Source organism: Plectrocnemia conspersa, unplaced genomic scaffold (assembly GCF_051122295.1).
Source record: "Plectrocnemia conspersa isolate PC_06_02 unplaced genomic scaffold, ASM5112229v1 ptg000014l, whole genome shotgun sequence".
Classification (NCBI taxonomy): domain Eukaryota; kingdom Metazoa; phylum Arthropoda; class Insecta; order Trichoptera; family Polycentropodidae; genus Plectrocnemia; species Plectrocnemia conspersa.
Window position 1 is genome coordinate 24,326,839 of NW_028277178.1, and position 17,786 is coordinate 24,344,624.

At 34.5% G+C, this 17,786-nt stretch overlaps 2 protein-coding genes across 4 annotated transcripts in view; both read right to left on the minus strand.

Annotated features, from left to right (window-relative positions):
• Positions 1-1,029: 1,029 nt before the first annotated feature.
• Positions 1,030-1,949, minus strand: LOC148226594 (NADH dehydrogenase [ubiquinone] 1 beta subcomplex subunit 2, mitochondrial-like). The gene is made up of 3 exons (XM_088204708.1): positions 1,778-1,949; positions 1,291-1,417; positions 1,030-1,213 (listed from the first exon to the last, which is right to left on the minus strand). The coding sequence occupies exons 1-3, from the start codon at positions 1,918-1,920 to the stop codon at positions 1,106-1,108; spliced, it is 378 nt and encodes a 125-aa protein (XP_088060834.1). The 5' UTR covers positions 1,921-1,949; the 3' UTR covers positions 1,030-1,105.
• Positions 1,950-3,213: 1,264 nt separating this feature from the next.
• Positions 3,214-17,786, minus strand: part of LOC148226595 (ras-related and estrogen-regulated growth inhibitor-like protein A) — a 186,453-nt gene continuing 171,880 nt past the window's right edge. For all 3 annotated transcript variants that reach the window (XM_088204315.1, XM_088204316.1, XM_088204314.1), the window contains 3 exons: positions 4,462-4,640; positions 4,084-4,273; positions 3,214-4,012 (listed from right to left, as the gene is read on the minus strand). In XM_088204315.1, coding sequence (XP_088060441.1) covers positions 3,944-4,012; positions 4,084-4,273; positions 4,462-4,640 — 438 coding nt within the window. In that variant the 3' untranslated portion in view covers positions 3,214-3,943. The remainder of the gene's footprint in view (positions 4,013-4,083; positions 4,274-4,461; positions 4,641-17,786) is intronic.

Genomic DNA, 17,786 nt, shown 5'->3' on the forward strand with positions numbered 1-17,786 from the left:
TTGTCTGCGCATGTGGACGGAGATCTCATACAGATCAAAGCTTTCAGAAATATTGTGTCTATAGTCTATTTATTTTCAAGAGTCAGTGCGCAAGAACATTGTTTAACGCGTAATCATAACATGCTTTTAAATTTCTGCCCTGTGATTGGTCGTTCGCCGTAAGATCAATCGTTTCATTGAGAACGACCAAGCACAAGGCAGAAATTTAAGAGCACATTTTGATTACGCGTTAAACAATGTTCTTGCGCACTGACTCTTGAAAATAAATAGACTATAGTCCTAATATCGTCATTGATAAATCGGTTGTAAATTTTGAAGGTACATATAATGTTTTATTACCTATAATTACGGCCGGTCAGTAATATATTTTCCCTTTCGCTCACTCGCGTATGTGTAATTGCACGCTCTTATCTATCACTCACTCTCGTCACTTGAAACGCGAGCGAGTGAAAGGAAAAGATCTCACCGGCTGAGCCTGTCTATAATCCAACAAAACCTTCAAAATGCTGATAGGTACAACACTAATTTAGATCTTTTACCTTTTTTTGTGAGAAATAAAATATTAATCTTTTATTGTGTGAAATAAAATTATTTTTTTCTAAATACTGTTAAAATAATTATATATTACAATAAATTAAATATGACTAATTTAATATGTATCTCAATTCGACGCCATTGTTTTACAATCGAAAAAGTTGTTACAGTGCAGGTTAATAATTGTCACGCAGATCTGAATAAAAGGGCATGTCCTTTATCTTTTCTTATCAGTTGGTTTTGATATTTTGTTGAATTAAAAATATTTCAAAAGAAGTGGTCACCCAAATGTATTAGTTTCTTGCTACTGATTGTCAACCAGCTATACACGAGAATTTTTTTATCCTTAAAAGCGATAATTGCACCGGAAAGGAGATTTTAGTGTTGTGATATTGAATTTTTTTCTAGTAGTGATTAATGTAAAAATGGGATAAGAAAACCTTCGTAAAGTAGTGGCTGGCCAGTGAACTTATTCAGTGCGTAAAAAGTAAAATATAAACAACTAGTATTGTATTTACAAATATAATTAGCATACATTTCACTAATTTATAAATAGCACGAGACCATCACATTACACTACATAATTTTCGAGTCTTCCGCCTAAACCTTCCTCGTCTGGTGGTATGCCCAATTCTTCGTCAGTCCAAAGTTCTGGTCTGATAGTCGGATACTCAGTTCCCTGTATATAATGAAAAATATTTATTTTAGTTTGTGAAAACTATTTATAATAGAAACGTAATACGTAAGGCTACACACTAGTAACAGTTGAGGTTCGTGCCAAATGTGCCACAAAATCCACCACCACATCACTGCACCTGTCATTTCTGCCCATATTTTGTGCCCTAGAGCAGCTTTAGGTGCCTGACGGTAGTGCCATGTCCCACTGAAAATTTATTGTTTTATATCATACAGTATAAATATATATACATACATATATTTGAATTTAAATGGTGAAAAAAATAATTGATCGTACAATATACTTAAAAATTGTCACTATATTTAATGAAAATTTGGATGTTTAATTGATCGCATGGTGACAATGTTTATGTTATTAATCAATAAATTTTTAATGCTTATTGATTAGATATCATCACTTTTAAAGTCTAAGTATTATTAATATTGAAATGTCTAGTTTTGTCAATAACGTAATTAAGAAGCAAATTGGGGAACAAGCAGATAGAATAATGAACGAAAATTTCGACTGTATACATTTTAAGGTTATGGAGTGACGTAAGAGACGTACCCAGAGTTGCGGACAACGAGTGTGTTAACAAGCGATCTGATCGTGGCTGGAGGGGCGTGGGATTGAAGTATAGGAGCGGAAACCCGAACCCCGCGCCCCGCCAGCCCTAGGGCGGCCCTACCGGACCGCAACACCGATGACATCTTTAACGAGCTTATGTACTCGTTACTTCGAGGCTCATGGCGGTGCACTATCTCTATCTACATTCTTGCCACCCAACAAATAAAAAATTACATTTTACCGAAATTTAGCAAAAATACATTTTTAAATAAATAAAAAGCGTAAATAAACATAAATTTTACAAATCAACATTAAATTTAATAAAACAATGTTTAAAAGTATGTTATTTCTTTAAGAACTCGGAAAACATTAATGCAATTAAAATAATGTGTGCATAAAAATTATTATATTATTGTACGACTAAAAATAACTTTCAGATCCTTAATCACCCTCGTGTAAAATAAATAGATAAGACTGTCAGCTTGTATAATAAGTTTGCGTTTTTTACGGTGTAGGTTAAATGAATTAAAAATTAAAACGTGTAATACTTTTACTAAATTATATTTTCTAAACCTTTTTATACAATTATTCCCCACAAATTTATTCATTTTTTATATCCGTTTTTGTAAAATATTTTTTTCCACCTAAAAACTGTTGCGGGGATCTAAATAGTTGTTTGCTTAAATGTGTAAAGTACAATGTACAATGAGTACAATGAGTGAGAAAGGAGAACCCAAGAAAATCCATTAATTTATTCTTATCTTTTTTGGATATATGAGGGCGAGCGCTGACTTGGTGTAAAATTACCCTACTTTAATTTATAAGAATATGCCTTTTAATGGTCTGAGTCACTTTTAAACGAATAAGCTGAGCACAATAGGTGTCAGTTAACACAGTTAGACAACTGTCTGCCTATATACTGATAATAAATTATGTCCTTATTCCACCAAATGCATAATGTGTAATCCTATTCTCGTGGTTGGAATTAGGGGTTGTTTGGCATCCGACCTCTGTGTTTTACGTCGCGTGTTAAAGTAAAGGATTCACTTCTCATATTCAGTAACAATTCGACTCAAAATGAATCTTTCTGTTCTAGAATCAATAATCATTGGCATATTCAGATTTGGTGAGTGAGATTTTTCAGATAATCTACAAGATACTCATATTCTACAAAATAACATCTTTCCTAACTTTTTAAATGTCTATAAATTGATGTAGGCAAGCTGTTGTGCTTCTGTATCGTTAATCTTGGATTTATATCGTGACTATTAAGTAGCAACCCATTTTGCATTTTGACAAATTTTCGAGATAACCATTCCAACCTATCAAATTTGGTCACATTATACTAAAGCTTATTTTATTTACAACAAACAATTTTTAAATCATGTGAAAAGTTTGTTTCTATATTATTATTATCTAGTAAATAAAACAGCATATTCGACACATTTATTTATTATAAGTACATAATACTGAAAAATTTAATTACATAAAACTAATCGATATATAAAATACATCTATTATGTAATATAAAAATTATACACACTTGACGTACATTTATGTAATTCCACTTACAATAAATATTTACAGTAACATATTGAATCCATAAGAAATACGTATATTTACTAATTTTTTAATTATTACTTTTTTATCACAGATATAATTCAATTTATTATAAATAAAATCAAGTTTATTCTTATTTTTATGAAACGAGTTCCCCACAATTTTCACTTACACATTGATACCCTGTTTTGCTTTTCATTTCCGAATGTACATACACAGAATCGTCAAAGTAATTATATACTAGTAAAATATATTTACCAAATATGTACACGATATACAGTGTATAGTATATTATATACACTACTAAAATTAGTTTTTATTATTGGAGTCGATTTTTAGATTTAGCAAATTTAAAACATATTTAAAATATTAGTTTTCTTCTAAAATTAACGACTTTTCGATAATCTACTTTCCATAAATATTGTGTGTATTATTAGGAGAAAAACTAACTGAACATTTTTTAGTTTAAGTAAATATTCTTTTATATTATATTGAAATAAAAGTGGGTAAATATGGACTTTAACTCAGAGGGAACATCAATCTTCAATCATGCATTTATTAGCGAATTACAGTTTATTAGGAACCAATAATATTATTATTAGAAAATCATATGCTTAGAGATGGGCGTTTCTTCCTGACGCTCTTGTTATTTTTGCCAAATATGTTTCCTATGACCTGAAATAAAAAAAATATCATGTATATTCAATTTCCCATGTATGTAAGTCATTTAGATTTATAATGTATACCTTGGATACGCTGTTCACGCCGAGCTTGCGACGTACTGGCAAAGCTCTTAAAAGTTGCCCTGCTCGAGCTTCTCTAGTCAACCATTGAAAAGCTAAAGATACACCAGCGCAGTGTTCTGCAGCGCTCACTTCATAAAATTGGCAGCCAAACCTCAGGGAAACTTCTTGACCATCGTCCACGCAGACTTCTCTGTAACGAAATTTATTATTTACAATATGCATTTTGCCTTTTCATGATTGCGTATACTGCTTTTATATGTGTCGTATGCAATTATTTTGGTTCATTCATTGAATCTTCTAATGGCCATTATCTCGTGTTAGTTGCAATTGTTGAGACTTTTCAATGTGATAGGAAAATGCATAAATACGAGTATATACCTGCTGTGATCCAAGTCCCGCTGGTTGCCTAATAGAAGAGCAGTATAGTAGGTGGGTAGTTTGAATCTGGCTATGAGCGCTAGAAGTTCTTGAGCTTCTCTGAAGGACTTCCTGTCACATACAGAATACACCACGACAAAGGCTTCTCCCCATCGGATGTGCTCATATAGACAACCACTCTGAAAAAATAAAACGAAAACGCTAAAATATAATCGATAATAAATAGCTATATAACATCTCGGAGTTTAACTCAAGTCCACCACGGCCACTTAAGACGACTTTTTTATTTTTGGAAAGATGATTCTATATACTTTTTCCATTTTTCATTTTCCAAATTGTAATTATATTAATGTCAGTCCAGCGCATTAGTAATTGTAGTGTTATACACACTGAATAAGTTGTTTCTCAATGGCGCGATAGTTAAAATTATGTTTAATATTAAAGAAAAGCAGTGATGAGAACATGTGGGTGACATATTTTATACCAACCGATACGAAATGGATTGAAAAGAACTAAATATACTTTTATGCTAAATATGATTTTGAATTCTTACGCTATATATCCTTCGTTAACACTACAATAATAGTGAAGCCGGAACTTATTAATCTCTCAGATGGAATGGATCGTTTCCTTGGACTCCATCATCAGACCGTTGACCTAGACCTCGTCGTGATAATACACCCGTTCGGAGATGATCGATTTCATCGCAATAATTCAACAGTTAGTTACGTTCGCCATTTTCTTTTAAAGGTTATTTTCACCTGATATTTATGGCTGTATGGGTGCAAGGTTAACGAGAATTTAGTGCGAAATCTTTAACGATATCGCAACGGTGCGCAAGAGACGAAAATTATCTTTTCATTGCCGCCAATATCGAAATTGCTTTGGCATTATATTCTCCTCGGGGAAAATGCTACTTTTAATAATAAATCAAAGCTTGGCCTTCGTGTGGACGATACGTTTCGAAGCTCATTGATTATGATCTGCGTATCCTGGGGATTGTTCGACTCGACTCGGCAACAAGAAAGCACTCGTTCGTATAAATGTTGGTCTTATGTAGATCAGTGTGTTAGGATGTCGCAGCATTCGCATCCAATTTATCCTCGGGCACTTCCCTCTGCCCTCATGCTTTCTTTTGCAACTTAAACCGCTAAGAAAATATACTGTTTTTCTTAAAATTTACTTTGCTCTATGTGCAAAAGAGTGGTAGTAAGGTGACGACGATAAATGTAATAATAAACCTTATTTACTATTTTTGATATTATTTGATATGGTGCAACAATTGAGATCGTTCACATGAAGTGTTTTTTTCGTGTCTGCGTTCGAAAGCTCCAGTCAAGTCGGACTAGGGGATATGAATAAAGAAATGACTGCTTCATAGTCTTCTCCATCGGAAGTTGTCGGCGACTCTTCTGGGTGGAAGTTGGGAGACTCAGGTGAAGTGTTGTTGAAATGGATGACGTGTTGATGGGATAAATACGTCTGTCCTAGTCTGGGAAAGTGGTGTAATAATCCTCCCACGAAACTGCTCAGAGAAAACTGATAAGCTCATTGAATAACCAGTACTACGAAGGGGTGAGGACCACTCTCCGTGACATAAAGGTCCTGTAAGCTCACCCGATAGATTTGGACTCGTAGGGCCTTTAGTACCGACAGTAGTGTGGTATACGCAATGGATTATTGTAGCTCTTCTCCTGTCGTGATCAATATTCCGAGTGAAAATCCCAGTGATATTTGGTGCCAATTCATGGCACCTCCAGAAGAAAAATCTGTTCTCGTCGACTTGGATTTGTTATTAATGTCAAGTGAAGCGCCATGTGTATTATTAATATAATAGCGCTCGCCAAATGAAAATATCCTAAATGCTAACCTTTGTTAATACTGCTAAAGTCGCCTATTATCAAGCTAAGCTCTTGTTATTATGTCAGGTACTTGGAACTATGCTAACCTGCCGAAGTTTATTACTTAATAACGTAATATTTAAATTCTCACGCCAGTGCGTAAATTTGTTAAAAGCTTATTGAACGTTTGATCTCCCCATTGCATGTACAGTATGCTTTGAGAGCTATCTATCTATTATGACGGAATTCCACGGTGGTATAATTAATAAATTGAAGGGTAGTTCTAGTAGAAATAATATGTATAACACGTCTAAAATTGTCAGCTATCTATATTTTTTGCTACACAAGTCCTTGTTTATAATTTAATATGCACGCAGCTCAAACTAATTGATGAAGTATGAAAAGATATGCGAGATTTTTAGTTTAAAAAAATAAAGCTCACAATGTGGTATCGATTGAGGACTGCGTAAAATGTCACGAACTAGAGTCGTTTTAAGTAGCTAGGGGTGGGTTTGAGTACAACTCCAAAAATTCGTTTCTGGTCGAATGTTTGACTATGCATATTGAAATCTAATTGCTAGTTCTGAGCTGGGAACAATTTGAAGAGACTGGAAGCATTGGAGATATTTGGACATTGGAGCCGAGAATATTGCTGCTGTAAGTGAAAGTGTGACCGAAAACCCGAAATTTTAGATTCGTTGGCGTTCAAAATTTACGCAGATTGGGTGTTAGAGCAGCAGGAAGTTGATGTTGATTTTTCAAAGAAAAGCGTTTTCTCGGATGAGATATTTCCATCTATCTAGGTATGTTAATTAGCAAAATTGCCACATATGGGGGAAGAAAATCCTCACATGATTCATGAGAGTCTATTACATGCCAAAAATGTGATTGTTTGGTGCACATTGTGGTCGGGCGGTGACATTGGGCCTTATTTTTTTGAAAACGATGAAGGTCGAACTGTAAAACTATACAATACGAGTCAAGATTAACATGCTCAGTACTGAGAGGTCAACAACGTAGCCTTTCCACTTCAATCGATAAACTTTGGTTCATCCTAGTCAGCATTTCAGAGCCGCCAGGAGCTAACTAATGATTCAGTAACCTGGACGTTCTATGTCGTAGAGATTAATATTATTAAAATCAACCATATTGACATAATACTAATTTATAATAATTCTAATTTGATCGGCAATAAACGCGAATACAAAACATTGTTACCACACAATTTCTTACTATAAATGGCTCTTTGAAAACATAAAGGTTCTATACACTAAAGGTTCTATATAAGAATTTCAATCCATTTTGGATATTAAATAAAAGTAGGCATCTCTTTCTTTGCCCACTAAAAATGTGTTAGTATTTTAGGTAAAACATTAACGTTATTGTTTACATGGAATGGCAAGGCTCCAGAGATTCATCCCTTACTTACTGAACATCAATCCCGGCAGACGCTTGTACGAGTGTAATTTTTCTTATTTATGCCCGTTAACAAGTCGAGCTTTTTTTTGTAACTCGGCGCGTCGAACGCGGAACAAGGAAAACGCGAGCGAATAAATCGACTCCGTTTAATTACGGTGGATATTTCAGCGGATATCAGATGAAAGGGAATTTGTTATCCGTTTTCGGCGCAAGACGCGAGATGCGCGAAGATAACGCGAGGGCGCGGGTTCGGCAACAAATCAGGATTATAAATTGTGGCATCTTGCGATTTAATAAGCGAGCCGAAAAGCGAAGGCGCCCCTTTGTGCGCCGGCGGCACCGGTACTGCCCAACTTCATCGTTACGCGTGAAGCGACGACGTCAATTGTTTATTTATTGTTATCGCCGAAGTGTATTGCTTTTGTACACTGGCATGAAAAGGATTATTAAATAAAAAATATTTAATTTAATAACTAACTTCGCAAGAATCCGATGCACTCAAATTTCTGAGACGCAGACGAAAAATGACAATGCTTGTCAACAGTAAAGGAATTCTACCCAAAAAGATCGACCACCGTACATGTACAGCGATATCGCTCAAAAAATAAAGTTTAAACAGTTATTTCAATGTGCAATTTAGAGTTAAATTTATGGTGCAATAAATCTTAAACAAATTAGGTTTGATGTCTGTTTGAAAAAAATATTAACCTGTAGAGTACACAAAATATTAACCTGCAAAAATTATTTAAAAGTCATTCTAACGACCATTTCGAACAAAAATAAATAAATATCAACTCTTCTTGAAAGTAAGGACTTACTTTCAAAATATCTCGGAAATAAACAATTGCTGATAATTTCAATTAATTTCACAAGCCATCTATTTGCACAACGTCCGATTATCATCCCGAGATGTTACTCACTCAAATGTATCGGGAAAGCTACCATTTCGTGTGAAAAATATGCGCAATAGATAATGCGTTCTACCCCGCACAAAATATTATTATTGTTCGCCAAAAGCGGCCATCTAAAATATTCACTTTTAGAACGTAATACAGTTCATGGGTGTATTCGAGAGGCGATGCAATTGGCCCGCTAACATTCTCATATGCAATTCGCCAAAGCTGTCTTAATACAGTAATATAGAAGATGTGACACTTGATTAAAACGAAGGTAGAGAGCGAGAGGTAGACAAAGGAAAACGCTCCAGAGCCTCAACCCTAATGAGTTACAGCACGTGAGATATTAGCGGATAGTTCAGTTAGTTTCCCCACCTGATAGCGGCAACTATATTTCGATGTGATAATTCATAAATGCTTCTAAAATAAACATAAAGAGAGTTGGGATTTTACACATCACATATCGGAAGAGAGATCTTAATGCCACACATAGCGGAAATATTGCACGGACACCCTATAGCACAATCCGCCCATAGAAGTTAACCACCAATTATCACTGCGTATTAAAACAACCATTGAAATGGGAAGATGCGCGCCTGAGATCTTGTTCTTCGAACTTCCTATTTATTGATCGCCGAGGTAACTATATGGACTGTGTTTTATCTAAGGTCGTGAACACATTTTTGAGGTGTTTTCAAGAAGCGATGCAATTGGCTCGTAAACAGCTTCGTCTCGAACGATCAATATAAAAGAGGTAACTTGGTCACATCGGGGTAAATTCTGGAGAGGCACCAAGGCAAAGAATCACGAGAACACGACATAACTACTAAATTAGTCGACAATTACAACTTGACAAACCAGTGAAGACTCTTTGAATTCTCAGAGCCGCATTCTGATACAATACTATTCCGATATTTGGTAAATTGTACCTAATAAATAAACTGTTACCATCCGGCCGGCGTCTATTTAGCTGTAGTAAGTCACATACGCCGTAAGTTTATGCATAATCTAAAATTAAAATTTATGAATAAAATATTTTTCTATATATTTTGTTAAGAACTATATTATAGAGCATTATATTAGCGGCTGTTAGATTTATGACCTATATAGGTGGTCATTACCTATACATTTATATAGGTAATTGATAAACAACCCAAAGGGCTGGCAAAAGCAATTTTCGGTTCGATTCTCAGCGTTAGAAAAAAAAAAAAAATAGGAGTTAATTAATAGTTCTGTTGTAGTAAATATACATACTCTAAATTTATCAAATTATTATTTATAATTATTAAAGTAATTGCAATTTTGTACAAGAGATGGCTCTAAGCAAAAATGTATTATTATTTACGCGTATCTTTCCAAATCTGTAATACGAAAATTCGGTGTAAAAAACAACAAATAAAATCAAAATCTAGTAATTTTTATATAAATTTGTATTGCAAAATATTGTGCTGTTATTTAACCCTTTCGATGCTAAGGACGTCAGTTGATAACATAAGATGTCCACCAGTGCTATGGACGTCTACTGACGTCAACAGTTTTACGAGCATTTACGGTCATATTGGAAAAATAATTGAAGAAAATAGAGCGATAAAGATAAAAATATTTAAATGTAATATTTGGGTTTTATGTATTGGAAACATATATAACATGTGTTTTGTCTATAAAGCTAATATATAATCGTTTATATTATATTATATTAATTTTGCCAAAGAAATTCTACTGTCGTCCAGTAATACAGCTGCTGTTGCATTTTACTATACGATAAATTTGTGGGAGGACAGCGACCGCCGCATTGTTCAACTTCTCGTTTTCGGACCCTATCGTGTTTTAAAGCAAAGCCATAAAAAATCCAACACCCCCTCGAGGATATTAAATTACGTTTCGACTCTCTCGAGAGGTTTCTCCGGCAGTATCGTTCGCTTCCTGGCTCGCTTAGTGTCTTTATAATTTTTATCACTACCTCGTCGATTATCCACGACTTCGTATTTAAATTATTGAGTACATACATAGTGAATACGTATAATTCACAGGCCCGCACTCGGGCGAGAATTGCCCGGCAGATCCGAGATTCAGATAGCGTTTTAAACGCCTGTGACCCGAGCCGAACGTGACCGTCGTTTTGTCCTTATCATCGGCCAAGACCGTACGAACCGCGGTGCTTTATTTATCTCGCTGGCTAGACAATGAATTGATACAGGAGGAAAAAATCGCGAGGGAAAATTATTGTTATCGATGTTAATCAAGGAAGAGCGAACCGATCTCGAGAAAGGCGTGGACATCTCAAAATCCCATTGTTCTCCGGACGAACATCGCTTAACGACTTGGTGTAGTGTGCACATATTCCATTTATAGAATATAGGACCGGTCCGTACGGGTGTGTCACTCTGGGCAATGTATAATTTCGGCACCCTGTTAGGAAGCAGTTAAAAGTAAAATTTAATTAGCCTGGTTGTAATCCATGTAAATATAATATTTGGCTGCGCAATAAAATAAATGGCCAATTAAAAAGCAATTAAAGCTAGAGTTACTCGAGTGAAAGGTGCAATAGAGAACGAAAGCAATCATACAAAAATAGTCTAATTATACAAATCAATGAATATCTTCATCTGACTGTACAACTAATAAAATACTGGTGGAGAAGTTGCCAGAGAAATTATGTCCTCGGGATAGTCCTCTGAGTTATTTGATCGTAATCTACGTCGTATGCCGCTCTGCAGATGTATCGTAGTCCGCCGCGCTGCAGTCTGTCGATGTCTCTCGAAGTCTGTCTCGTAGTCTCTCGACGTGTGTCTCGTGTCCGCCTCGTAGCCCACCGATGTTTGTCTGCCACTCTCTGATCGTCCCCTGGAGACCGGTCTTATGTAACGTAAGTTGGGAAGCTCTCCGACGAATCATAACAATACAAAGATCATTGAACCAATTATTGCGCTCGTTTATTCGAGCAACAAAATATGTCCACGACTCTAGAGAGTGGACATTTCGAAGGTCAAATAATGTGAAGTTGAATGTTAACGGTGCTTTTTTCTGTCGCCCGATAGCTTATTGTTTGCGCAACCGTTATGCATAAAAGAAATATATTTTCTCTGTATTTCAAGAGTAATTACGCATTGTTTGCACTGGTCGTAACGAGGGTTGTTGTGGTGGTCTGTTCAGTCACAGTCTTTATTTATATTATACTATTGTCACGTTCATTATTGTAATTATCAGCTATGGTGATTTACTGCAGAAGTATACAATACAAACGGCGGTTTCTGCGACCTTTGCTGGTCCAAGTTGAAGGTCTCTTGAATTTCTGTTACCTCAAACTCCGATGTGGATGTTAAAGTCTGTGTCAGACGAAGTGTCAAAGAGCAATAGCTCCCTGGTTGGCATTTTATACTCATAGTCCCTCTATGGTTAATTTTGAGCACCGCTCCTTTTCGCTGGGACGATCAATTATGGCGAATTTCTTTGAAATATATTGCTGTTGGTCGATAAAGCAGATTATAAACGGCTACACGCCTTATCTACTCTTGAGGCAATACATATTATATTTAATCTTTTATGATTTATGGCACGTATTTTATCCATTAAGTCATGGTTTCGCAAACTATGTTCCGCGGATCCAAAATAGGTGTTCCGCGGAGCCTAAATAGATATTTCACAAAAATTTAGAGTAGATTAAAAAAATTGTTAGTCTTGCTAATACATGAAAATTGTTCATAAATCTGATACAAAAGCTTGAAAATATGTGTTTAATATTCAACATTGATGTGTATAAAATCTGGAGGGAAAAGTTTCATAAGTCGGTGTTGTTTTTTTTAACTTTAAAATTTGATCGTATTTAAACAATATTTTTTTTGTTAATTAATCACACGATATTAGTGCTTGTTATACGAATTTTATTTATGTGACTACATATGCTACTAGCAGTCACTGTATTTTGCATAGGCATGCACCGTTGACTAAAAACATTTACACAAATTTAAAAAATGTTATGAAGTAGTCGTGAAAATGATAAAACTATGTAAAATCTAGACCACTTCAATCCAGATTATTTAAAATTTTGTGCGATGAAATGGGTAGTGAACATCAAGCACTTTTATTAAATATTGAAGTGAGATGGCTATCCAGAGGAAAAGTACTATTAAGACTTTATGAACTTCGAAATGAATTATTAGTCTTCTTGAAAGCACAAAATAATTTGCAACATCATTCTATAAAATTTTTAACAAATCCTTCCTGGTTGATACATCTGCATATATGGCGGATATTTTTACAAAGAAAAATTATGTTAACTTATAATTACAAGAAAAAAGTATTACAATTTTTAATATGAGAGATAAAATTGAATCTTTTGATAAAAAATTACAATTTCAGATTTTGTCGATTGAATCTAATAATTCTGATTGTTTTCCTGTCTTGGATATGAATGTTTAAATGAATTGAATTTTCAAGTAGATAAAAAAGTTTCACAAGTATTTTTAGAACACATATATTACTTGAAAATAACTCTTTCGGAATATTTTCCGAAAACTAGTAAGGACGATTCCTGGGTTCGGAATCCATTTTCCGTAACAGTAAAACCAGTGGGCTTAAGGGATTATGAGAATTTAGTTAATGACTCTGATTTGAAACAAAAATATCAGCCATTAAATAATTTCTGGGCGAGTCTGACTGAAGAGTTCCCCAAGGTGTCAAAACAAGTTCTGGTTTGTTTACTTCCGTTTTTCACGACGTATTTATGCGAAGTGGGATTTTTTAAGTATATTGCAACAAAAACAAAATACAGAAATAGACTCCACACCACGGCAGATATGAAAATACAACTAACCAAAATTGTGCCTGATATAAAAAAATAGTTATTTAAAAACCCAAAATCATCAGTCAATAGGAGTTTTATTTATTTGTATTTTTATGTTTATTAAATAAATTTAATAACATTTCTTTAATAACATGTTTTATTTTATTATGAATTACCCAGCCTAAAAAATAAGCTAAGTGTTCCGCCAAAATTTTCGGATTTGCCAAGTGTTCCGTCGCTGAAAAAGTTTGGGAAACCCTGCATTAAGTGATCTCCGACGGTGTGTTGTTTTAAAAAAAAAAAAAAAAATTAACGGTAAAAATGCTTTTATCGCGAGTCAAACTGGCCCTTTTTATGATGATATGCATTAATAATTTCAATTATAGTTAGATAAGTGGTTCTGTTGATGAACCTATTTAAGTTCTTAGCATATTAAAAAAAAAATAATATTAACACTAACCAACCGAAAGCTAACATTACCACCACAAATTAATATCGTTATCACAAAGCAAACATTTGTGTGCAATAAGTAAAATTTATTTATACTTTACTGTACTGTACTTTCTGTTGAGGTCTACATGTTTTGACATCCATTCTTAGTGCCGATATTAATTTGCACGCATATATACGAAGACGTAATAGTATGTAATGATTTATTACTTCGCTTTTTTTGCAAGGTCCGAAAGAATATGATTGTTCGACTATTATTAGTGCTTTTGCGTCGAGCAACAGATCTTGCTGGGAAGTTATTTTGAATAGCAAACGCTTTTCTAACTGTTTAAAATGTTTTTTTTGTCAGTAGTTTAATAAATATAGGTAATTCTTAACACATAAATCACCTTTAATTTTATTTAACCAATTTGGATAACTGAAATATACTGAGAGAATAATAACAGCGTTGCGGTCAAATCTTTAGCACATATCGCGCCTATCTATGCGCTTTCCTAGAATTTTCAGAATCGTGAAGAAGAAGAACAAGTACGAAATCATAGTTTAGCATCTGCGTGTTTTGCGGTTCGAAGGCGTGCAGACATTATTATAATACATTGACCAAGTAAATGGGCAATCGGGTCAAGTGCATTCGCCTTTACGTCTACCATTTGGCATCTGACCTGAAGATCTTCCTACCGACTAACACCGACTGCGGTGAGGTACTTTCGATACGAACGCAAATTGAGTTTGACAAGAAACATCGAAACGAATGAAAAAAAAACAAACAAAGTGTGTCGAGAGAGGTACTCTTCGGTACATAAAAAAGAAACACTTGATATATTGGAGCGTGCTGTTCGGTTAATGGGTTAATGGCCATCATCTGAATCGATGACAAAATAAAATGAATTTATGGTCTGATAGACGATTGGCATTAATGCGTACAATGACTTTATTTATAAAACAAATGGAAATTAGTGCTGCTAGATTACTGAGATGAGGACAACAAAACGGTCAATTAAATAATAAAAGTCGGTGCAAAACAACAGTCAGAAAGATAAACAATGCTTAGAATATTCTGTGAGCTACTTTTTAGAGAACTGCACTACAGTTTCACTCGTAAATAACAGTGAAATTGTATTGTTACACATACGCTCGTAACATTTTGAATTTTGGAACCTTAATAGTGATATATTGTCACTGAAAATCAATTTGACAGTTGCAAAATGTCCATTTGCTGTTCAAACCTGAACCTAACCTAAACGAATTAACCAAGCTTGAATTGAAAGTTCTAAGATTATCTATAGTTTTTGAACTTTCATTGTGAATATTAATTTTTAGTGAAGGTAAATTTTTACTAGTATAAATATAATTTTACTAACTAGGCCAGTTGAAATGTAGCAAATAATTGCTTTATAATTTCAATATCAGTGGAACTGAATTTATATATTGTACGGGTGAAATTTTGGCCTCAACAGGTGATGTGTCGCCCACCAATTATTTTTTTAAAACAAAATTCACTGGTAGCGTAAAATATTTAACCAGCACCTACGTCACTTTTACCCCCCATGTTTTAAAGTAGTGTATAATTTCACTAGCATCTGTCAGTGAAATTATATTTTTATTAGTAGATTTTATTTTTTAGATTAAATTAAGACCATCGTGGCCTAACAGGTTACCCCAATGCGCCACGATGGTCGAAAACAAATTTTAAATTTATAAAACAAAAAAAAAAAACGTATATATACATAAATAGAACAATACTTAAAAATAATAAACATAACAAAAAATTATAAAATATCAAAATTAAATGAGACAAACTGGATCAGCTCCTTGTAGCCAACATTAAACAGGTCAATATGTAATGCAAGCGTATTAAGGAGCCGTATGGCCACAGCCATAGGCGAGTCGGCAAGTGCGGATGTCCTAGCCCTAACTGTCATCAAAAGAGGTCTCGATCGTGATTCTCGAAAATGTTCCGGAACCCAAAACTGGAATTCCTCGAGAATAGCTGGATTGTCGACAGCACCTTTTAGTAGTTTGAAAAAATGCTTAGCGACATACAGCTTTCTGCGAGAATTCAGCGAATCATATCCCAACGCACCTAAAAGAAAGGCGCTGGGATATAAGAACGGATAATAACCAAATGTCCTTTTGTAAAGGTATCTTAAATACCTTTTTTGAATTTTTTCTACTAAAAGGGAATATTTGGCTATTCGGGGATTCCAAATTATAGATCCCGATTCAAGAATGCTACGAACTAAGGTGTCATAGAGGATGCGAATAACTGACGGATCGTCAAAGTGAAAGGCATTCCTCATAACAAAGCCGAGCATCTTGGAAGATTTATCACAGACGTCGTGTATGTGTAGAGAGAACCTCCATTTGCTCTCGAAAGTGATTCCGAGATCTTTAATGGAAGTTTCTCTAGTCAAAATGTTACCACCGAGATGGTAGAAATCAGCTGATGGCGAACGGGATCGAGAAAATGACACAGTATGGCACTTTCCGACACTAAAGGGCAGACGGTTAACGGAAGCCCATCTCCACAGAGAGTCTAAATCACTTTGTAGAGAGAAGGAGTCCGCAACAGATCGAAAGCATTTATATAATTTTAAATCATCTGCGTACAGAAGAAAACTTGAATTTTTAATTGCTGTATTTATGTCATTAATAAATAACACAAAAAGCAGAGGTCCCAGATTGGATCCTTGAGGAACCCCCGAAGGGGTAAAATATTCCTTTGACAATCGGCCACCATAGGTTACAAACTGTCTACGATTGCTTAAATAACTCGAAAATAACCGAGTTAAATTATCTGAGCAACCGAGGTTCGACAATTTTTTTAATAATAACGTATGACAAACTTTGTCAAAGGCTTTCTCAAAATCTGTATACACGACGTCTACTTGAATTCCGGCATCGAGAGAAGTTGTCACCGTTTTGGTGAACGACAGAAGATTAGTAACAGTGGAACGGGCAGAACGAAACCCGTGGTGTTGGTCTAATAAAACTTGCTGAAAGTGATTGTAAAGATATTTATGAATAATTATTTCAAATAATTTAGCAGGAGCTGACAACACTGCTACTGGTCTATAATTCTTTATATATAATTTGTCACCCTTTTTATGAATAGGGGTGACTTTTGTGCATTTCCATAGATCAGGAAATGATGATGTTTTGAGAATCAGATCATAAATACATTTTAGAGGAGCAGCGAGACTTACTTCGCAACCCTTCAAAATAAAATCGGGAATTAAATCAGGTCCAGAAGAACGCCCTGTCTTTAATTTATTAAATCCGTATTTAAGATCTGAGTGCTCAGTTTCTCTGATGGTCAGTACTGAAGACCAAGAACATGAAGAAGGAAGCGACTGAGCAGAAGGCGAAAAATATTCCTCGAAAACAGAACGAAAATATTGCGCAAAACCGTCAGCAATATTTTGTGAACCGTCCAATGTTTTATCGTCGATAAAACATTGGACGGTTCACAAAATATTGCTGACGGTTTATAATATATATAATAAATGTATCCGGTGAAAATGTATTCCGATATAATTTCACTAAAATGACAGTGAATATATATTTTCACTGATAATACACATTGTAACATATATAAAAAAAAAATTAAGCTCAGATAAAACTTTTTTCAATATACTGCTCTCACTACCTGCTCTGTATGCAGCTGTGAATTTACGGGATTTGAATCACTACTTGTTTTAAAAATTGTAGCGGTTGTAAACTATTAACAAATATCTGTATAAATTAAATTTTTATTGAAATAACATCATGGAATTACCAAAATTTTAACAAAATAGCATTATAAATTATATTTTCGCTGGTAAAACTATATACCTACCAGTGAAAACGTGTTTTGACATAATTATACTGAAATGCTATATTTAAAAAAATATTTTCGGGATAGATTCAAGACTATATTTTCAGATTTTATTTGAG